Source organism: Anolis carolinensis, chromosome 2, assembly GCF_035594765.1.
Source record: "Anolis carolinensis isolate JA03-04 chromosome 2, rAnoCar3.1.pri, whole genome shotgun sequence".
Classification (NCBI taxonomy): domain Eukaryota; kingdom Metazoa; phylum Chordata; class Lepidosauria; order Squamata; family Dactyloidae; genus Anolis; species Anolis carolinensis.
Window position 1 is genome coordinate 26,711,365 of NC_085842.1, and position 19,535 is coordinate 26,730,899.

At 40.0% G+C, this 19,535-nt stretch overlaps 1 protein-coding gene across 1 annotated transcript; it reads left to right on the plus strand.

Moving 5' to 3' along the window:
• Positions 1–2,509: 2,509 nt before the first annotated feature.
• LOC100551863 (vomeronasal type-2 receptor 26-like) lies at positions 2,510–19,353 on the plus strand. Its single transcript, XM_062969330.1, has 4 exons — positions 2,510–2,544; positions 7,762–8,053; positions 15,421–15,547; positions 17,989–19,353. Exons 1-4 carry the CDS (start codon positions 2,510–2,512, stop codon positions 18,897–18,899), a joined length of 1,365 nt encoding a protein of 454 aa, XP_062825400.1. The 3' UTR covers positions 18,900–19,353.
• The last annotated feature ends 182 nt before the right edge of the window (positions 19,354–19,535 follow it).

Sequence of the window (19,535 nt, forward strand, 5' to 3'; positions counted from 1 at the left end):
ATCTTTGATTTCCATTTTTTCTGCCAAAGTGAAGTATCTTGCATTTGTCCCTGTTGAACTTCATTAACAGGGACAAATGTAAGGGATTCTGGTAACTTTAGTTTCATCCTAAGCATAGTTTCCTCTCTGTCCTTTCTGTTGCAGAACTATCCCATGCCTACCCGTGATCATTAATCCTTCGTATTGTTCTTAGTGGAGGACAATCCAACACTGAAATAGTTTTCCTTAACACAGAATGTTCTCCCTTCCTATGTAGTGAATTTCCTTTGACTACGGCCCCTTCCACACCGCTGTACAAAATTCATATTATCTGCTATGAAATGGATTATCTGAATCCATACTGCCATATAATCCAGTTCAAAGCTAATAATGTGGATGATCTGATTTGATATTCTGGATTATGCAACTGTGTGGAAGGGCTCTACATTAAATCAAAGCATGCATAAATTGCTCCACCTAATCACCACTGCTTGCTTCTGCCAGGAGAAAAAAGACCAGGGAGGAATTGATAATAATAATAAATTTTATTCATTCCTTGCCTCTGCTTAAGGCTCAAGGTGGGCCTTTGACAAAAATATTTGTGTTCCTGCTCTCATTCTGATTTTTTTAAACATTGTGTTATTTTGTTTTGGTTGCACTTTCAGGGATGTTACAGTATATGTTACTTGCTTTTTTGACTTACAAGAAGCACTGCTTGAATTTCAAGTGGATGCTAGAAATAATATCATACGAAAACTGACTGGCACAACATGGGGCTCACAACTAGAAACAGTGAAGACATCTGCCCTTGCGCTTTGCTTCTCTGCTGCTGAATACACATGACCAGTGTGGAATACATCTCACCACATTAAAACAGTGGATGTGGTTCTTAATGAGACATACCGCATTATCCCAGGACGTCTACACCCTACACCGCTGGAGAAACTATACTGCTTAGCCAGTATTGCACCACCTCACATCCGTTGGGAAGTAGCAGTCAGTAATGAAAGGACCAAGGCAATGACATCTCCAGCCCATCCTCTGTTTGGATATCAGCCAGCAAGCCAATGCCTTAAATCAAGAAATAGCTTCCTAAGATCTACAGTGATACTCACAGGAACACCTCAGCAAGCGAGAGTCCAAAAGTGGCAGGCTAAAACTCACAACCTCAACCAATGGCTGATACCAGATGAAAAACTCTCCCCTGGGCACACAAAAGACTGGGCGACTTGTAAGGCGCTGAACACTGTGCTCTGGCACTAGGAGATGCAGAGCCAACCTTAAGAAATGGGGTTACAAAGTGGAGTCCATGACATGCAAGTGTGGAGAAGAGCAAACCACAGACCGCCTACTACAATGCAGCCTGAGCCCTGCCACATGCACAATGGAGGACCTTCTCACAGTGACACCAGAGGCACTCCAAGTGGCCAGCTACTGCTCAAAGGAAATCTAGTATAATGTCAAGTTTTAAACTTTGCTTGTGTTTTTAAAAAACATTATAACTATACCATCCATCTAACACGATGGATGAATAAATAAAATAAACTTGCTTTTCTCGCTTTGATGAAATTGCTTTATGTAAAGTCTAGTTAAAATTTAAAAATTATGCATTGAATATGCAGCTCAGTAGCCCAACATTTTTACTCCATTTTTTTTTACTCCAATGCACTTGCCAGAGTTACTTTTTCCATGATAGTTTTCAGCTCCAAAATTCTCTAATTAACAGAGGGCTAAGAGCATCTTCAAAGTGGTGTTTTTCATTACCTGTATAGAAAGTGAATTGTATGTTGCTCATGATTGTGATGCTCATTAAAGTTTCAAAGGTTGGAGCAAACCTCAGAGCACCTGCAATTTCTTTACAATGATTATGATCTTGATAATGATGAAGATTACGCAAAAGCCTGGTTGCTCTCTGTTGCTTAATGCACAGCTGCACGGATGAAGAAAATATGTTTTCAAGATTCATCGGTGTTGTTTTGTGCCCTTAATGGGGACAGATCTGTCAGCCTGGAGTGAACTTTGTAAAGTACCATCTCTATAATAGTTTATTTGTTATTACAATAGATATGATAGAATTACTATAAACAGTAGAGTCTCGGTTATCCAACCTTTGCTTATCCAACATTCTGTATTATCCAACGCAGTCTGCCTTTTAGTAGTCAATGTTTTTTATAGACAATGTTTTCGATACATTGCAATGTTTTGGTGCTAAATTCGTAAATACAGTTAATTACTACATAATGTTGCCATGTATTGAACTGCTTTTTCTGTTGATTTGTTGTAAAACATGATGTTTTGGTGCGTAATTTGTAAAATCAAAAAATTTGATGTTTAGTAGGCTTTTCCTTGATCCAACATTATCCAACATTTTATCCAACATTTTTGCTTATCCAATGTTCTACTGGCCTGTTTATGTTGGATAAGCGAGACTTTACTGTATACTTGTGCATAGGTAATTTGAGGGGCCGGGTTTGGTAATAATATCAGCTTTAAAAAACCTGGTTCGACGTACACATGGGTCAATGCTAGAATGGGACACAGCGAAAACAGTGTCAAGAGGCAGAAGTAAGAAGTCTTTTTGACATGTCAGGGAGTGCTCCTACACCATTACTCTTTCCTTGTCTAAACTGGATAAAGAAAAGTAGTTTTCTTCTTCACCTTTGTTTTGAGCGGCATTCAGGAGTAACATTGGCGAGTGTAAAGAAAGTGGCACATTCACCACTTTGGGTTTCTGTTTCAATAAGAAAAAATTAATCATGCTATTTTGTATGCACCAAACATTTTTGGTCTATTTTATTTTTTTGATATGGTTATTATTTGTGTAGTTGAATCAGCACACATAATGCTTCCATGGCACAATGAAGGGCACAACTTTATTGGTTAATGTTGTAAATAGGGTTCCAGATCAAGGCATCAGCCAACCTTTCTGTTGTCCAATGAGTCTAATGTAATGCCACCCCATTTGTAACCCTAGAGATGACCACGTGGGCACAACCCACACCCTACTCCAGTGATAGCCCTCCTGCCATCAGAGGATGCTGTAAAGATGTATGTTCTTCTTTCCCTTGACCCCAGTATGTCCCATAAAGGGACTCTCTTTACATTACCATTGTTCTGGCTCTCCAACATAACAGGTTCTGTGCAGAACTGTACAATGGAGGGAACATCTACACTGTAGAATTAATGCAGCATGATGCTACTTTTGCCCCATCTAAACTGACCATTTAATTCAGTTTCAAACCACTAGTGAAGAAAGTCGTTATGCTGGGCAGTCAGATGATGACATAGGAAATCCTGAAACTAGTTTGAGGTCCAGATGGTGATTCCACAAACCACTGGTGTACATTAAAGGCTTAATTTTGTATTCTTTTGTAAGAGTTAGTTGCCTAGACATGATAATTTGAACCTGGCTTCGAACTGCATTAAATCATCAGTGTAGATGGGCCCTTTAACTACCATGTCTCAATACTGTGAGATCCGGCAGTCTGTAGTTTGGAGAGGCTGAGACCTTGAAAATCACCTCAGCCATGAATCCATAGCATCCAGCCAAGACAACTAAAGTGGTATCAAGGTCCATTAGTAGAGATGCATCCAGAGATTCAAAATTTTTTGGATTTGCAGCAGGGGTTTCTCAGACTGCAATAAGGAACTGAAGAAACGAAACAAACTGATTAATAAAGTAAGGCGGATATCCAGGAACAATTTGCTTTAAGGAAGAACCAAAGCAGAAAATGTTAGAACATTATTAGCTGTCATTTACAGCCTCAGCGGAGACAACTCAAACACACTAGCAGCAAGTTACAGTTAGTTCTGAAGCTGTATATATGTTAATGTGGGATTTGTGTATTGATAGTGTTTAAATGCAATTTGTGTCTTGGTTTGTATTGCATACTGATTGCATCATCCAGAGTGTACTATAGTCTGGAAAGAGTTAATTACTGAGAAGCTGTGATGACCTTGATGTGTGGCTGGAACTGGGGAGTGTCCAGACACAAGTGTGTATGCTTTACTGATTGCATCAGTTCAGTTCTGTTCTGTCTGCCTAGAGTGAGAAGTCAAGTCCTGTGTCCATTGTCTGCAAGTCTGTTTGTCTTGTACAGTAAAACTTTGTATATAGTTTTACTATCGTCTCTGATGTCTCTTCATTCTGCGTTCCATTAATTCCATCCAACTACTGCTGCACTGTGTAAATTACTCTGACAATATAGCCTTTATGTTGTCCCCCAATGACTTTGCAACAAACTTAGATACCAACTCTGTCCTCACATTTATTCTGGCAGCAACAATTTGAGTCCTAGTAATGTCACCTGCAACATCAGGGGTACATTCGCTTGTTTATCCTTCAATTGATATATGCCACTCTATATCAGCAATGCCACTCTGCATTTTATATGGACTTGTTAAGATGTCATTCCAAAGGACAACATTAGAACTGGATGGACCTAGATTTCCTTCGTTTTGATAAATGAAAAATACTCTGTAATAGTATTTACAGGCGTGACTGGTGGGAACGAGAGACAGGGCCTTCTTAGTGGTGGCCCCTCAGCTATGGAAATCCCTCCCCAGTGACAATAGATCAGTCCCCTCCCTCCTAGCCTTTAGAAGAAAGGTAAACACTGGTTATGGGATCAAGCTTTTAGATAATAGGGCAGTGCAATGACAGATTTGGAAATATTTAATGACTATGGAAAGGCTTGGGCAATAACTATAGATGGCATGATTTTATTATGTAATACAATGTTTTAAATTTTAAATATGTCTGATTTTGATCTAATTTAATTTCAGTTATTGAATTGTTTATGTTTTAAGGCACTGAATAATTGCCTCTATGTAAGCTGCCTTATAACCAAGGTGAAAGAAGAAAGTGCAAAAGCTGGGTTGCAGTTAAACATCAAGAAAACCAAGATGATGGCAACCAGACTGGTTGATAACTGGCAAATAGAGGGGGGAAATGTGAAGGCAGGGAAAGACTTTATATTTCAAGGCATGAAGAAGACTGTAGACGCAAACTACCACCAGGAAATCAGAAGACGTTTACTTCTTGGGAGGACAGCAATGACCAATCTCGAAGAGAAATCACATTGGCAATGAAGGTCCGCATAGTTAAAGCAATGGTATTTGTCAGCAGCAGGGTTCGTGTGGGTGGGTTACTTAAAAAAACCATCCATCAACCAGCTCCAGATCAGCACCCTGATGAATTGGTGAACTTCTGCCCTCACCAATTCCTCTCCAATGTCAGACTGTTGCTCTCATTCTGAGTAGCAGTACAGACTCACAGACATCTGCAGAAGTCTGCAATTCAAACATTTATCCAATATTTACAAAGCATATTTACAAACAGCAAAAACCATCACTGGAAGCAGGCATTCTTCCTTTGCCTCTCGGCTCGGCACACGCAGCTCAACTGATAAGAAGCACATTCCTCAGTTCATGAGTTCCGGCCAGACAGTTCAAACGGAAACTGTGCCCCATAGGTCCTGTGGCCAATCACTCAAGCAGTCTAGTGATTAACTCCTGCACTGCTGAAATGCTTTGCTGGAAACACAGTTGCAAAACACCAAACAGTTTAACTTGATATAACATTTCAACCTCAAAACATAAACATACACTAACAGTATTCCCCATAGTAACCTATGGATGCGAGATGTGGACCTTAAGGAAGACTGAGCGAAGGAAAATAGATGCTTTTGAACTGTGGTGTTGGAGGAAAATTCTCAGAGTGCCTTGGACCGCAAGAAGATCCAACCAGTTCATACTCCAGAAAATAATGCCCGACTGCTCACTGGAGGGAAGGATATTAGAGGCAAAGATGAAGTACTTTGGCCACATCATGAGAAGTTAGGACATTTTGGAGAAGACCATGATGCTGGGGAAAATGGAAGGAAAAAGGAAGAGAGGCCAACCAAGAGCAAGATGGATGGATGGTACCCTTGAAGTGACTGGCTTGACATTGAAGGAGCTGGGGGCGGCAATGGCCAATAGGGAGTTCTGGCATGGACTGGTCCATGGGGTCACGAAGAGTTGGAAGCGACTGAACGAATAAACAACAACAAGCTGCCTTGAGTCCTCTTCGGGTTAGAGAAAGGCAGGGTATAAATAGAGTTAGTTAATTAATTAATTAATTAGAGCAAGGTGAAGCCAGGTGGCTATCAGGATCCTTAGAGACCTTCTGTATAGTAGTGGGAGTTAGATTTTTTCAGTCTCTCAAATCAGTACAGAAGGTCTTCAAGGTTTCCAACAGCTTCCTGAATGAGTGGGAATACTGTAATTGCTGCCATGAAGGCAGACGTGGATGGCAGTGGTGGTAAAAAGTTTTGGAGGCTGTATGTTTTGACAAGGGTAGCTGACTGAAAAAAAAACTGAAATAGTAAAATTGCTATTTTTTAAAACCTAGAAGAACACTCTTCTAGGGATCTTTATGTTCTCCAGAATTACTCTACTGGGAGTTGACTATACAACTGTACAGAAGGACCCGGAGCTTCCTAGAGAAATGCTTTGTATGGGAATCTTTAAGTAATGGCACATGATTCTATGATTAATTTCTAGCAGAAATTGACCATAAATTCACACTAGAAGATTCAGAGTTTCTTAGAAAAAACGTTTTAATCAAGTTCATGAATAATCAAACGTGGAGCTCACTGAATTTCAATTGGTGTCATGACATTGTATATGTCAAAGTATGTTTTCTTGACTAAAGAAATAAAACTTTCCTGACCAATTAAAAGAGTTACACTGCTGAGTTAAATAGATTTTTTTCTCAGCAGCATATCTCCACGTGGAATCACCCATGACCAATTGTGCTTATTATGTCACAAAAGTGGTTTTGATATCTGGGAATTATCAAAATAAGGGCAATCTATTCTACTTCTCAAAGGATGTTTGTTCAAAGATCATCTTTGAAACTAACATGAGAAACTTCCAAACAATGCTGCAGATGCTGCAACTGTGGTACCTGACAAGCTGGAGCATATACATTATGCCATTGAGAATAGTGATTATTCCCTTCACATCTGAGGCCAGAGGCCAATTTTAATGTTTATTTCCTTCACATCTGAGGTCTGAGGTCAATTTTACCAATATAAGTAAAACCACACACACCGGCTCTGCTTTTGTGAGAGGCTTCGGCATCTCATTATTCTGCTCTGCGACTATTCTTTCTGCATATGAAAGAGACAGAGAGAGAAAATCCAAAAGCATCTCCATCATGATATGGTGTTGGCTGCTATACCTTATGCTGCTATACAGTGATGTCTATGGAAGGCTGAAGGCTAAATGTCCAATGAAATTAATCATTGATCGTAGAAATACATTTAATTATTACAAGCCCGGAGACTACACAATTGGTGGGATCACAGAGACATCAAATCTTATGCTTTTTCCATATGATTTCTTCGAACCTCCTGCTATGTATTATTATGGGTAAGAAATCAGAGCATTTCATACTCTTTCATTTTTCCTGTTGGACAGAGATAGGTTCAATTTTCCGGAGAAAAGAATTGCTAAGGTGCCATCAAGACCTGGCATCTTGGGGCAGATGTAACTCTCCCACTGACTGGCAATACCTGCTGCTTGTGTATATTCCTTCTTCTTCTCCGTCTCCTTCTTGTCTTCTTTCACAAAGAGTGAAAATCCCATGTTTTCATTTTTTTCAGTGTTGTGTATGTCAAGTGCTGCTCATGTACATTCCTTTTTCATCCCCTCCCCATCTTCTCTTCTCTTTTCTTCTTCATATATTTTTACAAACCAGATGGTGAAAATCTCATGGCTTCCATTTTATTGCAGTTTAGGGAGTATTGAATACTGGCAGAACCTGCCATTCTTGTTTGCCATTCGTGAGATCAACCAAGATCCATTGCTCTTACCCAACATCACGCTGGGCTACAACATCTATGAGAACTATGCCACTGAAAGAATAACTCATGATGCTATGCTAGACCTGCTATCGACTGGAGAACATACTGTTCCAAATTATAGCTGTGGAAAGCAGAGGAATCTCTTGGTGGTTCTTGAAGGGACCAACACTGAAACGTCCAACCAGATCTCAAGCATCTTGGACATCTACAAAACCCCACAGGTATGAATGGGCTGAGTGGTTGTAGGACGAGTTTATATAAAGGAATTCGAAAGGTATGCTGTTTTATGGATGTTAATGTAATTAGCAAATACCATCCTTCCCCAGCCTTTACTCAAGGTACACTGCATCTAGGACTTTCCGTGTTCCTTCCACCCTGGGACAAAAAGCATTTCTGGTTCCAAATTTTTTAAAAACAGAAAAATTGTGTTATAGGTGGCAACACATTATTGGGCAGGAATAAAACATTATGTACATAACAAAACTGCCGAAATGTATCAGATCACTTCAATATAAGGGTTGGAAAATTGCATTTATAGCAAAAGAATGTACAGTAGAGTCCCTCTTATCTGAGTTTCGCTTATCCGACACTCCGTATTATCCGAGGCAAATGTTCTCCCCTGCTCTCTCTCTCTCACACACTCACTCACCCCTCCGGGTCCCAGTGCTGCCGGAACCCAGCCAGGTGAGTGAGCGAGGGACGGAGGACAGGCGAGCGAAGGAGGGCGGCAAAGGCCCTCCCTTGCTAGCTCGCTTCTTCGCCAAGCCGGGCCCCAGTGCCTGCCACTTTATGACGGATAAGTGCGACTCTACTGTATATCATCAATACATTTTTTAAAATTCCTGTAAAATTTGTTCAGATGGTCTCTTCCAATTATATGAGTCTACAATTAAGAAATCCAAAATACTTCAAAATCCAAAATTGTCTCATTGCTTAGTGAAGTAGTAGTACTTTTGCTTTTTGATGTATACTAACTTTGCACACAATTATGAAACAGAAGGCTTATAAAATTACCTTTATGCTATGAGTTTAAGGTGTATGTGAAAGATAAGTGGTTTTAGGCTTGGTTCCCGTCTCCAATATATCTCATGGTGTATATGTAGATCATTGTTGCTATGTTGGATTTTTGTTATGTAGCTTATGAACAACAGACTCCATTATGGAGATTTGCAACAGACTCAATTTACAGCCCTGATACCTTCATTTATTGAACCAATTCCCAGTAGAGTCTTCCTCTTTTCCTACAGCATTCTACTTTACTGAGCATTATTGTCTTTCAATGAGTCATGCTGTCTTATGCTGTGTACTGCTGACCTGAAGGTTGGGTTGCTGACCAGAAGGTTGCTGTTTCGAATCTGCGAGATGGGGTGAGCTCCTGTCTGGAAGCTCTAGCTTGCTGGGACATCAGAGAAGCCTCCCAGCAGGATGGTAACACATTTGGGCATCCCCTGGGCAACGTCTCTGTAGGCGGCTAATTCTCTCACACCAGAAGCGACTTGCAATATGTTCTCAAGTCGCTTCTAACAAGATATTTTTTTTTAAAAAAAAATTAAAAATTATGTGTACAAAAGATCCTGACCTCAGTTTAGTTGTTTGAGCTTCTTGGAACTGTTCATGTCTTGTTTGTTCAGGACAAATTCAGGAAGTTTTTTTAGAAGCCCATGTTATCTTCAGAACATTTTTTGCACCACAACATTTCAAATAAGTGTATTTTCCCCTGTCGGCTTTATTCTGCTCGATTTCACAACTATATGTAGAAAAGGGAAAAGATATTTTCATAAAATAATCTGACTTTGGTAGATCTATTGGTAGTTTCTTCATAGTTGCTCTCATTACTGCATATTGAACTACTTTTTCTGTCAAATTTGTTGTATAACATGAAGTTTTGGTGCTTAATTTGTAAAATCATAACCTAATTTGATGTTTAATAGGCTTTTCCTTAATCCCTCCTTATTATCTAAGATATTCGCTTATCCAAGCTTCTGCCGGCCCGTTTAGCTTGGATGAGACTCTACTGTGTGTGTGTGTGTGTGTGTGTGTGTGTGTGTGTGTGTGTGTGTGTGTATGTAACAGGCCAAAGAGCCTTAGAAGGTCTTTCAACAAAAGCAATGTGTGCTATCATTTTTGGAGAAAGAGACTTGTATCAGGGATTTCACCTCCATAAAAATTGTCATCTCTAGTATTTCCAAGATCCTTCAGTGCAACTTTATGGCACTCTTGGGCCAGATGTCTTTCATTTCAATACAGTGTGCTATTAACTGCAGTTCTGTATATCCACATGAAATCTGGGAATGTATCTTTCAAGGAAACAGGAGTTGTACTCATAGTGTATTGGTTTGAATTTTAAAATTCTCAGTTATTGAGTGAGAAGAATATCCAATACTGGACTTCCCCTAACAGATCTGAAAGAAGTTGTCTCTGTTCACTATTGTGGTCACTTGTTTGCCCTTAAGTGAGGTCAAGATGGTTAAAAAGAATCTAAATCTGATTTTGGAGATTGCAGAGAGCTGCAAGGTGGGAAAAGAAAGGAATAAAATCTTGTGGGAACTTATAGCAGAAGCTGGCATTTAACTTGCTTTTTTGAATTATGCTTTCAAATGAACAGTTCACTTTTATATTTGAAAGCAAGAAAATACCAAACCTAGCTTTGTATAAACCACATTAACCCTAAGAAAGGGTGAAGTTGTTAAAGCTAGCAAATTATATAATTCCATTATACAAATTTGAAGTTCATCTTCCAAATCAAAACAGAGCACCAAACCCTTCCTTCCTTTATTAGGTCAGCTATGGCTTTCTTAGTAATGCATTCAGTGGGGAAAGCCTGTTACCGTTCCTGTACCGAATGACCCCAAAGCAAGAACCTCCGTATCTGGGCATTATCAAACTGCTCCTACATTTTAAATGGACTTGGATTGGTCTTTTTGCTCCAGAGAATGACTCTGGTGAAAAGTTCTTTAGTACTTTCAGATCTGTGGCCACCAAGAATGGCGTTTGCATTGCATTCTCAGCAACGGTTCCTGTGGTGAAGTATGGAGAGCAAGTCCCAACCAGCACCAAGTTAGATATGTTTTCGTTTCTTGTGGATACAAAAATCAATGTAGCTGTTTATCAAGTGGATGCTTGGACTGTGTATATACAAGGACTACTTATAAATCATGTTGAAAACATCAGAAACTCAACTGTGGGGAAAGTTTGGATTGCAACAGCTTTTCAGGACCTCACCATGAGATTGCTGCACAGAGTGGTTGATCTCCAGCACAAACATGTCTCTTTGTCCTTCTCCATCTGGATGAATAAAAGGCAACGCTACAATGATTTTGACCAAAATATAGTTTATCTTGAAGAGTTTGGGAAAGCGGCATTTAGTTGTTTCTTCTCAAGACCAATGCCATCAGTGAAAATTTGGAAAAGATGTGTAGAAAAAAACATAGTGAAAGAGCTGCCTCAGGATGTGATTGAGGAAATCTTTTCTCAAGACAGCTATAGTATTTATAATGCTATCCAGGCTGTGGCACGGACCTTGCACGAGGCACACTCTTCCCAATTGGAGGGAATGAGAATGACAGGTGGAGACAGGCTGCCTCCTCGAAGGGTCCCTTCCTGGAAGGTATTACGTTTCCTTCATATACAGTCCCATCGGAAAGGATGTAGTCATTCTTTTCTGGGATGGTACGGAACAGGAAATTGCATTTCAGAGCTGCCTCCTCCGCTCGTCCATTACCCCACAAATGGTCTGCTCTTGAAGAGCTATTAGTTAATTTGTTGATGAAATCTTGTACAGACATTCTGGTTTATTTTGTAGGACAGAACATTTTTCCAGCTCATTGATACAACTACTTGTAGGCGTCTCCTCCTTGTTGGGGAGCTAGATGAGCTTCTAGTTTGATGGAGTCCTCGAATTAGAAAACCTAAAGATGATCCTCAAGGTTGGACTACTGCATGGTGCTGCAGATTGGCCTACTTTTGTAGCAAGTTCAGAATCTCAAATTAGTTCAAAATTTGTCATCAGACGGACTACAGGAACATATTACACACTTATGAAAGTCACTCCATTGGTTGCCATTTAGTTTTGGTGATAATCATGAAGTGTTTGATTTTCTAGTGGAGCCCCAATAAATGTTTATGTATATTATGTATATATTTTATTATATATATTTATATTTATATATATTTATATCATGCATGGGCAAACTTTTTGACCAACATAAACTTAACAATATTTTACAGAGCCCCTCAGTATGCTTTGCAAAGCCCCAAGGGCTCCACAGAGCACACTTTACGAACCACTGACCTACAGGATCACCTTCTCCCATATAATCCACCCCATGCATGTTTAATATAAGTCTTTATTATGTGAATTTTAATATATGCATTTGTATGTTTAAGATGTTGTACCCCACGTTAAACTATAGGGAGAGAAGGGTAAAATCAAAATTATTGTGATAAAATGGCATTTATAGATTAGAACAGTGGTGTCAAACTTGTGGACAGGCGTTTTGGACTTCAGCTCACATAATTCCTGGCCATTGAACAAGCTTGTTGGGGCTTCTGGGAGTTGGAGGCCCAAACATCAGGAGCGCAGCAGGTTTGGCACCTGTGGAATGCAGTGTCCATGGAGGAGAGTTCGAAACCAATGGCAAAAAAATCCACATCTGGATGCCCCTGTATACTTCTACTTTCAGTACAGACAATAAATAGACAAGTACAAACAATAACTACCCAATCAATATTAAACTATGAATTCTAATCTGCATTTTATTAATATTGGTTTCAGACTGTTGTATTTTGATATATGCATTTTAATGGTGGTGTATTTTTCTGTTTTAAACCTGCCTTGAACCATAGGGAGAGGCAGGTAGTAAATGATAATGATGATAACAATAATAGTAATGGTGACAAAATGGTAGTGGAATACTAAAGTGTCCATGGGGGGAGATCTCTAAACAAGTTGCAACCAAACATATCTGGAAGCATCTCTGAAAATCTGTTTTCTGATTCTGACCCTTGCAAAGTAATTTTTCTTTTCTACCACCATTGCATTTATCATGACTGGCTAGAGTACTTGATAAAATGTTAGGCTGTTGATGTGTTTTATGTTGTTTTATGTCATTACAATGTTTTAATTTATGAATCTGTGTTTTTAACCTATGTTGTTGTTGGGCTTGTCCCCATGTGAGCCGCCCCAAGTCCCTTCGAGGACATGGAGGCGGGATACAAAAATAAAGTTGTATTATTATTATTATTATTATGTTGACATAACAGCTTGTTTTTCATCTGGTGGAATGAGACAGATGTCCTTATTTTCCAAGGTTCTTGAGGATGATGAAAAAGTACAGATAGTGGCGAGAATTGCAGTGAGGGAGATCTCCAAAGCAGCTTCATTCAAACACAAATGGCTGCTAAGATCTGTGATGATTATGACAGCAATGTTAGATTACCTTTCTGTCACAATGGCATTGGTCCTGAATTGTCCACCAGAACAAGTTGCTGAACAGCCAAGGAGTATCCTCTCAAGGACCTGGTAAATTGGGGAAGAAGGAGATCCTTCATCAAGGTGTGACTGTTTTGCCAGACATCATAATTGATTGCATCCATTGAATTGTTCAAGTCAGGCATATAACATATTTATCTGTGGACTTCATCACATTAAGGCAATGAAATGCTGTAAAATTAATGAAGTTTGTTCCCACTTTCACTGCCATTGCTAAATGCTATGAAATCTTGGAGTTTTTCAACATCTTTAACTTTCTCTTCCAAGGGTTGCTACTAGTGCCTTATCAAACTGCAAATGTTTGGGTTGTCCTTTTTTTGTCCCTTCTTGAAGATAGGGAACACATTTGTTTTCCTCCAATCTAGTGGGACTTATCCTGTTCCCTGGCAGGTCCCTGGATGCTCATTTAAAAGCTATGCATTCAATAGACATGCATTATCACAGTTAAGAATTAAGAATTGTGCACCAACTTGAGGTTTTTAAGGTGAGGCTGGATAGCCATCTATTCAAATGGCAGGTCCAAGACGTGAAAAAGGATTTCCTATCTCAAATATATACCGCTTTTCCTATCTCATTCTGCAAGGAACACCTCCGCAAGCAAGAGTCCAAAAGTGGCAAGTTAAAACCCAGAACCTCCATCCGTGGCTGATACTGGATGAGAAACTCCTTCCTGGGCACACAGAAGACTGGGCGACTTGGAAGGCGCTGAACAGACTCTGCTTTGGGATCACAAGATGCAGCACTAATCTTAAGAAATGGGGCTACAAAGTGGAGTCCACGGTATGGCGAGTGTGGAGAAGAGCAAACCACAGACCATTTACAAAAATGCAGCCTGAGCCCTGCCACATGCACAATGGAGGACCTTCTCACAGCGACACCAGAGGTGCTCCAAGTGGCCAGTTTCTTGTCAAAGGAAATCTAGTATAATGTCAAGTGTTTAACTTTGTTTGTGTTTTTTAAAAAAAATACATTATAACTATACCCTCAATTCGCTTCTGACATGATAAATAAAATCTCGTTCTAGCTTCATCCTTTCCTGAGAAACTTTGAGCTTTACAATACTTCCAAGGATGGTATTTATCTAGATGAGAATGGAGATCTGACAGCTGACTTTCATATCATGAACTGGGTGGTTTTCCCCAACAAATCCACTGCTGGAATCAAAGTTGGAAGTATTGAGAGATGGAACTCCTCAAAGGTCAAGTTCACTATAGATCAGAGTGCCATTGTATGGGCCAAGTGGTTTAATCAGGTGGGGCAAATAAGATATTTCTTTATATTTCTGCTAATGGATGTTATCAAGCAATCTTTCTCCAATCTACTCTACTCTTAACTCTACTAACGTTAATGGGCTCCACATAGATGCAAGAGTGCAGCTTTAAACTGTACATAATGTTCATTAATGTTTCATATGCATCTTACTTACATAGTATGAAGGTAATTTTATACACAATCATAAAATCATAGAGTTGGAAGAGACAACACGAGCAATCTAGTCCAACCCCCTGCGATGCAGGAAAAGCACATAATAGTTGTTTACAACAATAGTTGTAATAATTTTGAGGATGAAACAAAATGTATGCACATTGAACAGTAAAGTTGTCAGTATCTCAATATTCAGGATTTTGGGGTATTTTGGATTTTGAAATTCTGGATAAGGGAGGCTCAACTGGGGTATATTTTTGTTAATACCTTTTCTTCTCTTATTTGCTTTTTATATTATTTTCAAAAACTTTCCTACCTTTCCATTACTATCTCTATCCCCACAATGAATATTTTCTCACTATTATATAGTCCACCTATTTTAGAGGGCTCACTCCCCTTAATGCACCAGAAACATATCCATGGCATGAAGGATCTTCCAGTAGGTATCGGAGTAGTAAGATCTTGACCAGGTTACCACAGTGATCCTGGGAGATTGAATATTGTTGGTGTTATAAATTGCAGACAGGACTTGGCACATCTTTCGGTCTTTTGCATGACTAAATCTTCAGGTGATCAACTGATATGGTCAAGCATTGTCCTGAGACTCCTTTCTCTTCCTCCATTCAGTTCCCGCTGACAAGCCTCTTAATACATTTTCTTGGGATTCCTTAGATTGTGCCCATATCTAGATGTACTGAAAGTTGTCGCTCTGGATATGCCAAACTGATGAGGGAAGGAGAGCAGGCTTGCTGCTATGATTGTGCCCTTTGTGCGGAAGGAACCATCTCCACCCGGGAAGGTAGGTGATCCCAGCAGGCCTGGTTTACTCATGAATTGTAACTGGTTAACCAAATCCCCATGCTAAGTCTATGAGATGCAAAAAAATTAAGAGTCCCTCCAGCCACTATCTCAAGCAGATATTGACAGGCCTCTAGCTTTGGGGGGGGGGGGGGCTAGGGGTTCAAACCAGCCCCCCTAAAATTTTTCTGGCTACAGCCCTGGATCCCAGAGTGTCCTACTCTCAATGCTGAACAAAGATTTTGCCTGATCAGAGTCCAGAGGCTGTAGCTACAGAAGGCAACAAAGAGTCTAACGTCAAGAAGTTTTAAATCAGAGCTCAGTCCAGGCAGTTCAAACAAAATACTGTAGTTAAAAAACATAAATCCACTATTTGCAATAGCAAAATTTGATAAACTGAAAGTTTGCTTCCAGTAGTTTAACTAGAGAAAGTACCCTGCATATAAAGACAGATAATTTGTTTGTTTGTTTGTTTGTTTGTTTATTTATTTAATTTATATACCACTCTTCTCCCCCAGGGGGACCCAGAGCAGTCTTACATAATGGCAAGATTAGGTAAAGGTAAAGGTTTTCCCTGACATTAAGTCTAGTTATCTCTGACTCTGGGGGTTGGTGCTTATCTCCATTTCTAAGCCGAAGAGCTGGCGTTTTCTGTAGACACCTCCAAGGTCATGTGGCCAGCATGACTGCATGGAGCGCCGTTACCTTCCCGCCGGAGCGGTACCTATTGATCTACTCACATTGGCATGTTTTCGAACTGCTAGGCTGGCAGAAGCTGGAGCTAACAGCAGGCGCTTACTCCACTCCCGGGATTTGAACCTGGGACCTTTCGGTCTGCAAGTTCAGCAGCTCAGTGCTTTAACACACTTTGCCATCCGGGCTCCTAATGGCAAGATTAATGCCACATATAATACAAAATATAGTAAAAACCAACAATCGTAAAACATACTTAAAAACCAATATCATACCCAATTAAAACAGTAAAACTTTGTGTGACCGTTACAATAGGGCCAGTAGCACTGGGCCAAAAGTCAGAGTCAGTCTGTATTCAACTTCACATTAATCCAAAGAATACATTGGGTTTTATATCTCAGTTTTTGCCCCCATTCTAGATAGCAATGATTCATATCCGAAATGCTATCTACACATAGTCTTTTACTGTATGAAGGAAAGGGGACAGCCTAAGGTAAAGGTAAAGGTTTGCCCTGATATAAGGTGTGCCCAACTCTGGGGGCTGGTGCTCATCTCAATCTCTAAGCCAAAGAGCCGCCGTTCTCCGTAGACACCTCCTAGGTCATGTGGCCAGCATGACTGCATGGAGTGCAGTTACCTTTGTGCCGAAGCGGTACCTATTGATCTACTCACATTTGCATGTTTTCAAACTGCTAGGTTGGCAGAAGCTGGGACTAATAGCAGGAGCTCACTCCGCTCCCCAGATTCGAACCATCAACTTTTCAGTCTGCAAGTTCAGCAGCTCAGTGGTTTAATCTCCTGCACCATCGGGGACAGCCTAGAAGTATATAAAATCATGACGTTATTGCATACACCAAACAAACAAACAAACAAAAGGATAAGGACAAGGAGCTGTCAATCAACTTCAGTATTTCCTTACCATTGGCTGTAATGGCTAGAACAATTGTAATCCAACAACATATGCAGGATCTCATCTCTCCTTCCTGTGTCTTATTATATAGACCACTGCTTCTTAAACTGTGGGTCAAATGAGGTGTTTTAAAATCGATGCTGGGGCCCCAAAACATTTGGCAGCAATAAAAGTTTTCTAAACCTCACCTATTGGCTGTTTTCGACATTTATATGAAACTGTTGAGCAGTATTTACAATGGACTCTGCGGAAGATGCTTCAGCTGTGCTTCATAAAAGGGAAATTCAGCCTATTTAACAAGCCTTGAAAATCTGTTTACTATCAGCAAATACTTGGATTTTTATATTGGTTTTATATGCCTATATGCTCTAGGTCGCATAAATGTCCTTGAGCCAAAAGGGGTCTTGAGTAGAAAAGTTTAAGGATATCTATTATAGACTACAGATCAAGTGTTACGTTGCTTTATGGCAGTGATTCCCAAAGTGGGCGCTACCGCCCCCTGGTGGGCACTGCAGTGATCCAGGGGGGCGGTGATGGCCACAGGTACATTTGGGGGCAACGAATAACTGTATTACCTTTCTATTCTGAATTCAAAAAATAGTTTCATAATTTCAAACTTCAATGTTTCTAATTTACACCTTTCTTTAATATATTTTACGAAAGAGGTAGAAACATTAATATACTGTATATATATATTTCAGTTTAATTGCTATTTTTAAAAAATTAAATTAATTTCCAGGGGGCGCTGAATAATATTTTTTCTAGAAAGGGGGCAGTAGGCCAAATAAGTTTGGGAACCACTGCTTTATGGTAACTGCATCTCTTGTTGTTCTTTTTAGATGCTGATCACTGCATTAAGTGTCCAGATGAAGATTATTCCAACAAGGATCACACAGAATGTATTGCCAAGGTTATCAATTACCTCTCCTACAAAGACCCTTTGGGATTCAGCATAGCTTTCTTTGCCTTGTTCTTTTCACTAATCACAGGATTTGTCTTAGGCATCTTCTTTAAATACCAGGAAACAGCCATGGTCAAAGCCAACAACCGTGATCTCACCTACATGCTTCTCGTCTCCCTCCTGCTTTCCTTCTTGTCCTCCTTTCTCTTCATTGGCCAACCACAGATGGCAACTTGTCTTCTTCGTCAAACCGCTTTCATCACCATCTTCTCAGTGGCTGTCTCATCTTTGTTGGCAAAAACCATCACCGTAGTGGTGGCCTTTATGGCCACTAAACCAGGAAGCGGGATGAGGAAATGGCTGGGGAAGAGTTTGGCCAACTCTGTTGTCATTTCTTGCTCTGGTGTTCAAGTGGGAATCTGTATGGTCTGGCTGGGAGTCTCTCCTCCTTTCCCAGATGCCGACATGCACTCTCAACCTGGACAGATCATCTTGCAATGCAATGAAGGGTCTATGGTCATGTTTTACAGTGCCCTCGGCTACATGGGCTTTCTGGCTGCTGTCTGTTTCACGGTGGCTTTCCTTGCTAGGAAGTTGCCAGGCGCTTTCAATGAAGCCAAGCTGATCACCTTTAGCATGCTGGTATTTTGTAGCGTTTGGATCTCCTTTGTGCCCACCTATCTGAGCACCAAAGGGAAATACATGGTAGCTGTGCAGCTCTTCTCTATTTTGTCCTCCAGTCTGGGGTTACTGGGTTGCATTTTTATCCCCAAATGCTACATTATACTGTTTAGACCTCACTTGAATACAAAGAACTTTATGATGCTGAAAGCCCAAGATAGCACTTGATACTTCATCTTAATTTGCTCTTAATTTGGCACTGTCTTATCAGGCATGTCAAGGAACTCACATCTTCTTTTAGGAACTATTTATCTCATCTTTTTCTGTGCATTGTGAAAGAAACTAATAGGACTGAGATATTAATATGAATGTATTGGAACAGTAGAACCACAGGATGTAAAATGATTGATTTTATTTTTCTTCTTGGTATGTAGAGAAAATATAATTGGAAGACAAAATAGGCAACATTCTGTACATTTTCCAGATAACAGTTTAATGTTTAGACTAAGTGGTCAGGAACATCGTTGTGTTTACGTATCTTTATGCCAGCTTTAATTTTTTAAAACTGTAAGGGATAATTCTTTCTTGTTACCCACAAGTCTAGGGCAACCTGCTTGGCAGGTTCAAAGAGAGGCAAAATAGACACAGATGTTTTTTATAGGAAGACAAAAAAAATGTACTCAAAAGATTCAGAATAAAATGCTGAAAGTCATATGTGTGTGTGCTTTTTTCGTGTCAGGAGTGACTTGAGAAACTGCGATTTGCTTCTGGTGTGAGAGAATTGACCTGTTGACGTTGCCCAGGGGACGAGCGGATGTTTGATGTTTTATCATCCTTTTGGACGGCCTCTCTCATGTCCCTTCA

What these genes read in the sequence shown, in the direction of transcription:
- LOC100551863 (XM_062969330.1), top strand. Translation starts at nt 2,510, where the DNA reads ATGGGACACAGCGAAAACAGTGTCAAGAGGCAGAA. An exon ending in AACAGTGTCAAGAGGCAGAA is followed by an intron (nt 2,545 to 7,761) that starts GTAAGAAGTCTT and finishes ATTTTATTGCAG; the next exon opens with TTTAGGGAGTATTGAATACT. An exon ending in AACCATCTCCACCCGGGAAG is followed by an intron (nt 15,548 to 17,988) that starts GTAGGTGATCCC and finishes TGTTCTTTTTAG; the next exon opens with ATGCTGATCACTGCATTAAG.